The 10,260-nt window shown below is 45.1% G+C and overlaps 1 protein-coding gene across 1 annotated transcript in view; it reads left to right on the forward strand.

Annotated features, from left to right (window-relative positions):
• LOC130389150 (metabotropic glutamate receptor 8-like) overlaps nucleotides 1-3,172 on the forward strand; it is a 100,180-nt gene extending 97,008 nt beyond the window's left edge. The window contains exons 11-12 of the mRNA XM_056598821.1: nucleotides 2,026-2,272; nucleotides 3,108-3,172. Coding sequence (XP_056454796.1) covers nucleotides 2,026-2,272; nucleotides 3,108-3,157 — 297 coding nt within the window. The 3' untranslated portion in view covers nucleotides 3,158-3,172. The remainder of the gene's footprint in view (nucleotides 1-2,025; nucleotides 2,273-3,107) is intronic.
• Nucleotides 3,173-10,260: the final 7,088 nt, after the last annotated feature.

A 10,260-nucleotide genomic window follows, 5' to 3' on the forward strand; every position in this document is an offset into this window, starting at 1 on the left:
GCCGTGACCCCTGATTATTAGCCGTCGCCGTATCGTCCTCCTCTGAGATGAATGTGGTCCACGTGTTTCGTGTTCCCTTTGACATCCCTTTCTGTCTCTGTCTTTGTCCCATGACTTCAGCGGGCAGCCATGTGACAGAGACACCCCCCTAGGCCACTTAAGAGTCCCCTAATGAGACCACCAAGACCAACAACCCCACTAACTAAATAGACCATTAAGACCGCTAAAGACCGCTAAAGCAGAAGCGCTGCTCGGGTTAGTGGCACACAGAGGCAGTGGGCTAAGGAGCCAATCACAGCTCTCGGAGCACTCTAATAATACTACAGTAAAACGGTCATAACAGAGATAATATGGCTATTATAATTAATATAAGTAAGAAATAGCGGATACTGTGGTCATTAAACTGTTCAGGGTTTTAATAGTATAGTATTAGCAGTAATATTTGATGTTATTAACATGGTCCAGTTGTTGTGTGAGCAACTTCCTGGTTCTCACAAGAGCAGGGAGCAGAATATCAAAAGGCTGATTTATTATGCAGGGGAGCAAAGAGACACTCTCTCTATCTCTCACTATTGCTCTCTCTCTTTCTCCTGCTCCTGCTCCTTCTCTCTCTCTCTCTCTCTCTCTCTCCTGCCCCTGCTCCTTCTCCTTCTCCTTCTCTCTCTCTCTCTCTCTCTCTCTCTCTCTCTCTCTCTCTCTCTCTCTCTCTCTCTCTCTCTCTCTCTCTCTCTCTCTCTCTCTCTCTCTCTCTCTCTCTTCCCCCCCCCCCTCCCCCTACTGTAAATGTCAGGGAGTCCGCTCTCTGTGTGAGACGGGACAGGCCCTGACTCCACATCTGAAGGGAGAGGTCCTCCACCTCCTCATGGGGCACCTCTATCCCCACCTCCAGTAGTAGCGTAGTCCACTACAGACCACCACACAGTACCCCACACTGTACAGTAGACTCCCGGAGTTGTCAGGCAGGTGTAGCATAGTTCTCATACAGTATCATAGGCTTAACCCGTGTTAAGACCCGTGGTGCGGAAGCTGAGATAAGCCTTTTTTTCTCCATGTTTTCATCGGGCTTCTGACCTGATCCCCTCCCCGCACTCTGTTGATCTGGGAGTCTGCAGTTCACCAGCCCTGTGCCCGATGTTCTGCCTTAACTGCGGGGTGCGTGCGTGGGCCTTTTCCCATTCCCGAGGCTCTTCTCTGCCTTCCGAGCAGAGTCTGGGTGTGAGGCTGGCGACTGGCCCACAGCTGCTCTGCATGGGGCCCCCAGGGGGCCGAGCGGCGTCTGTTGCTGAGTTGTAAAGGGGGGCAGGACTCTGTGGGTGCTGAGCGGGCCCCCCTGCTGTCTTGGCTCGGAGCTGGGTGTTGCCCGCCGCCGATGGTTCTCACTTCCACAGGCGCTAAGTGACCAGCCATGAGAACTCTCTTTAATAGTCTAGCACTTTTAATTCCTTTAATCCTTTTTTGGTTTATTGGCTCTTTAGCAACAGTTTTATTGGCTAAATACATATTTTGTGAACATATTTGGTTGTAATGTCACGAGTCCAACTCCTATTGAATTTATTTATCTCCTCCTCTCTTCCTCGCCCTATCTCGTTCTTCCTTTAATGTAGCTGTGTATTATTTTCTTAATCCTATTATACTTTTGTTTTGATCTCCCTCTCCCTCTTTTCCTTGTCATCAGTTCGCTTTCTTATTCTCTTTATCTGCCTCTCTCATTCTCTCTTTATCTACCACTCAACTACTTGGTCTCGCCCTCTCGCCCTCTCTCTCTCTCTCTCTCTCTCTCTCTCTCTCTCTCTCTCTCTCGGTCTCTCGGTCTCTCGGTCTCTCTCGGTCTCTCGTTCTCTCGCTCTCTCGGTCTCTCGGTCTCTCTCTCTCTCTCTCTCTCTCCCCCGATAAATCAAAAACAAATCAACAATTGGCTCAGTTTGAGGCAGCATAAAGTGAAAGTGAAACCTCCTCCATACCTTGTACCGTGCGGAGCGACCCGCTGTGCAGTAGACGTGCTAAAGCCTGCCTCTCCCTCCCCAGATGTACATCCAGACGGCCACCCTGACCGTGTCCCTCAGCCTGAGTGCGTCCGTCTCCCTGGGAATGCTGTACATGCCCAAGGTGTACACCATCCTCCTCCACCCGGAGCTCAACGTGCCCAAGCGCAAGCGCAGCTTCAAGGCCATCGTCACCGTGGCAACCATGACCAGCAAGCTGTCGCAGCTCGCCGCCGAGAGGCCCAACGGGGAGGTGAAGACGGAGCTCTGTGAGGGGGTGGAGCCGACAGGTGAGGCACGCACGCACGCACGCACGCACGCACGCACGCACGCACGCACGCACGCACGCACGCACGCACGCACGCACGCACGCACGCACGCACGCACGCACGCACACACACACACACACACACACACACACACACACACACACACACACACACACACACACACACACACACACACACAGCTTTGTGAGGGGGTTGAGCATACAGGTGACACACACATAATGATACATACACACACACACACACACATACTCACATACACATATACATTCTCTCTCAAACAAACACACACACAGATTTGTGTGATATTATGAGCCAAACGAGGAGGAACACATGCACGGACACATATATACAGACACATAATGACACACACACACACACACACACTGATATACAACAGATGGATATCATACACCGGTCTTAGAATTTTTTTATTATTTGATATATTTAGTTTACCTAACAGGGTAGTCTGTAACTGAAGATGCTAACTAGCAGAAAGATGTGTTTGGGTTGTGCACTGAGCGGGGGCTTAGACTCCTACTGGTAGGGAATCAGATAATGCCACACTTTCTCAGTATCCACATCTAATTCAAACTTCAAAGCCACTTCCAGTCTCATAAGCAAATGCGCAGGACTTAAAGGCGTTGCTTTCATTTTTGGGTTACTTCATCAAAACAGCTAACACTAAACACAAATCTGCCTCCAGCTTAGTTACCCACCTTAGACATGATAATATTTCCTTTTCATCTCCCCAAATGCACTGCTGAATCAGAGCAACCATGATGGATGTGCAGGAACCCAGGGAATTGGGATTTCACTGTGTCTTTCTCTTCTCCAGTGTCGTCCACCAAAACAACATACGTCAGCTACACAAACCACGCCATCTGAAGAGCGGCAGGGGGGGGGGGGGGGGGGGGCGGGGGCGGCGCAAAGGAACAAAATGATCCCGGGCCTTTTGGCGGGAGGGTTCTGGGAGCGGTAGTGTGATATAAAGAGAGCTCTCAGCACTACAGAGGAATGGGGAGCGGATGTACCCCTGGTGTACTGTACAGTCTTTGCACACAGGAATCGTTGGTTTTACCACTAAGAGACGTCCGAACAGGACACCTGAACAGTTTCTAAAGCCAAACCATCTGCAATCTGGGAGACAGGCAAGGTGACCACAGAAGAAATTACGGAAATCAGAACATTGCATCTTAAGGAAATGCAATAGGGGAAAAAATTGTTCTGAGGGGCAACATTTTGTGTTGATATTCTAAATGTGCGTAAAATTGTGAAAATGTCCTGTTTGTGTCTCCTGTTGTCTGTCTGTGGACCTGCATCCTGATATGAATCCGTTTTTTTTGTGCTGGCTAATTGGGTCGTTTTACTGAAAGGGTGCTAACTGAGTTATGGCTAACTGAACAGCAGTTAACTTAACAATGGATAACTGGATAAAAGCTAACTCGATATCAGCTAACTGAAAGGTAGGTCGTCAAAAGGTAGCTGACAGAAGTATGGCTAACTGAATAGCAGCTAATTGAGTGGTAGCTAACTGAACAATAGCTAAATGACCAGAAGCCCACCGAAACGATAGCCAACAGAGCGAGATGAAAGGTAGCCTTTGGTTGTGAAATGTGTAAATGCCATTGTTAAAGCATGCTAATTTTATACAAAGTTCTATTTATAATAAAGGAATGTTTCACACGTGTGCAGCATGATTGAATAACTGATGACGTCAGAGGCAAGAGATTCAAAAAGCCATAAACCACACAAGTTCTATATTTGTAATTAGCTGATTTAAATCATCTACAAACTACAGAATATGCGGTTAAAACAAACTAACATTGACCTACACCAGCATTTTCCTCTGTGGAGGGGAATTTACAAGGTTGCATATTGATGGTTATGGGCATGCTGAGTCGAATTAAAATGTAGAGAAGCTGCTATTTTCAGCAGTCTATTATAACTTATTATCCCTGGATATTATTTTTTAATACTACTAAATTTAACACTCTTCAAAAATGTGATCAAAAGTTACACAGTGCATTGAGTTGGAGAACTGGGAAAGAAAACTTTTGGCTGGGCTTTCAAGCAGAATGTTTTTCATCAGTTGAAATGTGGAACCGTAGGTATGAATAATTATATTTATAGCTTTGGAGCAGATACAGGCTGTAGCCTCCAGATTTTAGTCTATTGGTGCAGAATCTCTGACCCCCCCCCTCCCTCCCTCCCCCCCATACAATATTTTTATATTAACATTTTAATATAGTCATAGATATTAAAAACGGAACACAATGTGATATATAGATTTATAAATGCACCATTTTTGAGAACCAGGATCTACTTACGAAGGGCAAAGCAAATGACGTGCTCCCACCCAAAGTCTTCCTATGCAGCTTCATCCTCCAATTAAACAAAAGGTCAGTCCCCTGGAAGGAGCGGCCAAGCTAAAGAGATATCAGGAGAAAACGACCATTGATACACAAAGCGCCAGCTCCCTTCCAGGGCAGCTTGTTGTGGTATTGATTCTTTATATACAATTATTGATTCTTTGTATAAAGTGTGCAGGTGCCACATCAAGGGAGGAGGCACACCTCAGCGCAATCGTCCTGCGCTTTATCGTGTGTCTTAATAACAAAGGCGGGAAAAACTGGTCAAGGAAATCAATATGGGCCAGTGGAGCTGCAGGGCTGGGATCGATAAAAAGAGCAAGTGAGAACGGCTCATGCATGTAATGAATGTTTCCGCATGCTCTGCTGGACACCAGCCGGTGGTCCGACAGCCGAGACCCCCGGCTGTGTTGCGGCTGTGCTTCAGGCTCAGCGGTTTAAGGAACACACGAACAATCACACAACCGATGCCCAATGCACCTCTGCTTTAGAGGATTCCACAGGCACCGGTGTCCTCCTGCTGAAGAAACGGCCCAAACGGTGGCCTCTTCCAACAGTGCTTGTCCAAGAAAGTTCCATTAGCTGGCGGAGGAAGTTGCTTAATGATCGTCTCTGTAGTCTAAGCCACTTCTAATGAGGAGGGAACGTAACAGGACTGTACTGTACCTCTTTCATTCCCTCCCCCCTAGAGGCTGCCTAATGATGCCGCATTACATGTTCCTTCATAGTGAGAAGTATTGGATTTCATCTAAAATAAGGGTTTGGGTTATCTTATTGCTCTCTCTCTCTCTCTCTCTCTCTCTCTCTCTCTCTCTCTCTCTCTCTCTCTCTCTCTCTCTCTCTCTCTCTCTCTCTCTCTCTCTCTCTCTCTCTCTCTCTCTCTCTCTCTCATATGGATCAGAGAATCCTCAGATACCGGCAGGCATCGACCGCATGTCCGATAGTGCTGCTGCTTAAACTCTCTGTCTAAACACCTTGCTTTCCTTCATAGCCAACTGATTTAATGTGTTTTGAATAGTACTGTGTAGTGGCTAGCATAGTCAGCTACAAAAAGTAATGGGTTCAATTCCCAATATTCTCAGCCTGTCCTTCCTGTTCCTTAATTGCTCTCAGTAGCTGTAGAAAAAAGCCACTTCTAAATGATGTGATATAGAATAGTTAATATCCAAATTCTGCTATTGTTGTTGTATAATGTATCTGCTCTGTGCTCTGCTCAAACTAAACCTCCAGTGCCTGTAGACTAGTGTATATACACACACAGGTCAATGGGGAATGTGAAGTGATCTGTAAACATTCACAATATCGCTCAATACGTGGTGACGTCAACTTCACACTCCCTATAAAGGTCAAACGGTATGTGTTACCTTTGTGTTAAGTCAGGTGTATCCACTGTTTGGCTGTTGGGTCTGACCTGGGTCAGGGTTAAAGGTCTGTGGGCCTATACCTGCAGTGGTTTACATTTGAACAAAGGGTTAGGTACGTTTTATCTAATCCATGTTTTGAGCAACACCAATTACACTATAGCCCAAATATGAAGTTGAGTACATTGCATCAGAAATGGTACTGCTAATAAATTAAGTTAATCTTAGATCCTTCCTGTGCATCATATAATATCAGTTTGTTGGGGTTGTTTGGTTGTAACAATTTCAGTAAATCCCTCTTCGTTGGTTTCCTTCTCGTTGGTTAATTGGTTATGTGTCATGTTGATGGTTTGGGCGGCTGGCAGCAGATGCATTAAGACAAGTGCGGGAAGACCAGTTGCCACCTCAGCAGTGTCCTGTTTGTCGTAGCATAGGTTGTAGTTGTTAGTGTGTTATTACTAGTAATGATTAATGTCATATCCATTAAATCCGCTTTTTGTGCTTATTCAAGATCTTGGATGCTGAGGTGGAAGTGGATAATTTTATGATTTGGCTGTTCCCCCTTGGCCCAAGTGTAACCCCTCCTTAAAATGTGTGATCAGGAGTTTATTGGATTCTAAATGGAGCAGAAGTACTTAAATTCATGTTTAACTTTGTTCCCTTGCTGTCACAACACCGATAGAAGCTAATCCTGCTAGCAGCATGCCCAAAGAGGCTATCCTGCACCAACAGCCTAATTGGCTCTTTGATAGACACAGAACAAAGTTTCACGGACAGAGCAGTTTCTCTGATCTGTTCGGCAAATTTTTATGTTTCTAATTGGCAAGCCCACATCCACCAGGGTTACATTGAAGGCCAGTGATCTTTTCTCTATGCGTCCTTCCATCCATCTTTCTACTTGTACCATCCCTCTTGAATCAGGTCAATATGTTATAAGATTTCATGATTTCAGCGCCATATTCAGACCTCAACTTGCAAAGAGGCCAGGTTTCGGTTGAGGTAAAGCCTCAAGCAGGATTCAGGAGAGGTGGAGGTTCTGGTGACGAGGGTTTAGGGTGGTGTATTTGATAGTGGTTGTGGTGGTGCAGGAGTTGATGGTGAAGAGAGTTTGGTGTGTTGGTTAGCTGTAGGAGGTGGGGGAGCAGATGCAGTGGGTTTGGGGATGGTGGTTATTGTAGATGTGGAGGCACTTGTGGTGGTAGTGGTGGAGGATGTGTTAGCACATGCTGGGGGTTACCAGCATGTCTGACGCTGTGAAAGATATGATGGCGGATGTCCCAGCTGGCCTGCAGAAGATCAGATGTACTGTATTTGCTGTGTGTGGTGAAACTGGGTCACAATAAAGATGTGCACGATTCTGAGCCTGTTTGAGTGTGCATTTGCATGTAGGTCAACAGTGTGTCTGTGCGTGCATGCGTGTACATTTGTGTGTTTCATATCTGTACCTCAAGACTATGTAGGACATGTGGGAGTGAATTGTTTGTCTGTATTTGTTAATCACCCATACGAAATGTCCATTCACTGAAAATGACCAGTCCACGGGTTTCCGTCTCAAACTCTAGAGGGCGCTGAGAACAGTCCAAAAGTAACATCCTTGCTTTTTAGGTTTAATGATCATCAAAAGATTAAAAGTGTATTCCTTCCACTGAATCATGTCGCAGGTCCGAGAACAACAGTATAATTCTAATTTTATTTCAGATGAACTTGTCAGACATCTGTATTTTCCTGACTTGAAAAAACCTTTGAAGCCTTTTCTCCTCTCTCCGACACTGTTTAAAAGACAGCTGACAGTATACTTTAAAAACAAAGAGACTGTCAAATTGTTTCCTCCTTCAATCTCTTGTCTTCAGATTGTATAATTGTTGATTAAATGTTGGAGAGATCAGAGAGTGTAAACAGAGTTATTAGACATAAAGTATTAAGGGTGTTATTAAAAAATATAAGAGATCGAAGGGTATCAAGGGTTTTATTAAACATTTAAGAGACTGGAGAGCATTAAGGGTGTTTTTAAACATTTATGAGATCAGAATAGTAAGGGGTTTATTATCAGATATCAGGAAGGGGGTAGAATTGATCCTTTCCCAAAAATAAATCAACCAATACATTTTTAACTAGACCTGACACTTTCTATTGTTTAAAAAGCACCTGACACCCAGCCTTGTTAAACTGTAAAACCATCGGCAGTGTCCTGGAGAGGAACCTGAAGTCATGCTTTAGGGACCGGGCTGGAGGACACGTTTTCCAAGCTGTTCCAGACTAGTGGCCCCCCAGGTTCCTCACTGCATTGACAGCTAGGCTAGCCACGGAGTTGCGCTAGAGTTAGCCTAGCCACTGAGCCGCGCATGATGTGTTAGCCTTGCCTCTGAGCCACACGTGATTTGTTAGCGTAGCCTCTGAGCCACGTTTGCTGTGTTTAACATTCTCTTGCCCTCCTGCCTTACATTTACAGCAGACAGGTCGCTGATTTCATGTCCATGCCACCAAGCTCAGGATTTTGTTTAAGTTGGACAGGACTTCTACTGGGGCGGGATTAGTTCTAAATTAATTTGATTCCTGCTTCTGATTGACCATACATTGGTGGTAATTGTATTTGTCCCTTTGTGTGTCTCTCACACACACACACACACACACACACACACACACACACACACACACACACACACACACACACACACACACACACACACACACACACACACACACACGCAAACACTTTCCCTTCCCACTCAACCCACCTGCCCCCCACTTGGTGAACCTATGAGCTGAGAGGAAGTTATAATTAACTGAGTGGCCCTCAGGGGCCCCACTGGGCAGATATGAGCCACTCTGGAAAGAGTTAATGATCCCCAACCCAAGCATTGTGTGCCAGCCCTTGCTGCTGCCTACAGGGATGCTTTGTCTTCATTAGCATTCTCCTTCAAGCTAGCTGGCTAGCCTTCTCACACAGAGGCCCAGAGGACTCAGAGAGAAAACAGCAGTCAAAGCCAACATAGACGCTTGACTCTTAATAGTTGTGTTGTCTTGGCGACTGTCCAATGATGTCATTATGAATGGTTTAACTTGCAGGGCAGCTCCCTAGGAACCTGAGCTAGGCAGACGAGATACTTGGCATGCTAATAGACTTCCTACTGGGAAAAATTATATTTACAGTGGTCATTCATTAGGAATTGTCTAGTAGATTTATTCGATTATGGTTGAGGTATAAAGTTACCCTGGCTTCCCTCTTCCTTTTCCTGTCACTAGCATCTTCACAATATCTTAGCTTGTCTTTGCTACCACTTTATCTCTGCCTTCTCACAGCAGGCACGATGAGTCTGAGTAGGATTAAAACGCAATGTTTTGACACTGAGTTGGACACATCAGTATGCTGAATAGGGTTTTTTCGTGGTGGAAAGGATAACTGTGGCATGTTGTGATCAGTAGAGCATGTTCTGCTGAGGATATCAGCCCCGTGAGTTTGGTTCCAGCTCCAGGCATGTCCTGTTTTCCACCTGTTTGATGGTTAGTGCCTACTGTGTTGATGACTGATTATGTTTACCTGTGTAAATACTTCCCCTACTGTGTCTGCCACTGACTATCAGTTATCTTTGTTTGTGCATATGTTTTGTTCTATTGGTTTATTATATGTTTTGTGTGCTTTGTGTTTTTTGGGGGATTCTAGTCAACCACTTTGCTGCTTCTGAATTCTTGGCTGTTTTGATTTCATGTTGGACAAATGTAATTTTCCCCTTGATGGACATCTTGTTCAACTCGAAACTTCTTCGCAGCAACAGACCTTCTGGTCCGGCACAGAAAACCAAATAAATGATTGTGAATTGCAGCTGTTAGAGCAGAACCACATGAATGGTTCAGGACATGCAGCTCCATTGGCTTGAGAAATTGTGGAGGATTTCCGTCATGGAATGCACTGAGAACCAAAGGGTAAAAACAAAGATATTAATGCATGCAGTATTTAATATATGAGAGTCACAGATCCAATAGACCAAGACGATGTCCAAAAGGTCCCCTATCTGCTTCAGTGCAAGTGTTCCTGTGATTTAATAATGATTTGAGGCTTTGATTGTGTGATTGATTCAATTTAGAGTCGCATGTGTACTTTTATCTGGACTGAAGCTTATAAGTCTCATTAAAGAAATTCGCTACCTTAATGCTCAAAGGCATGTGCTACACATTACAAAAGATGTACTTGACATACGCTTGTGATTTGGCTTCCTTGCCACTTAGAAAATATCATTTTAATGAGCCTCTAAGAATATAG

Source organism: Gadus chalcogrammus, chromosome 9 (assembly GCF_026213295.1).
Source record: "Gadus chalcogrammus isolate NIFS_2021 chromosome 9, NIFS_Gcha_1.0, whole genome shotgun sequence".
Classification (NCBI taxonomy): domain Eukaryota; kingdom Metazoa; phylum Chordata; class Actinopteri; order Gadiformes; family Gadidae; genus Gadus; species Gadus chalcogrammus.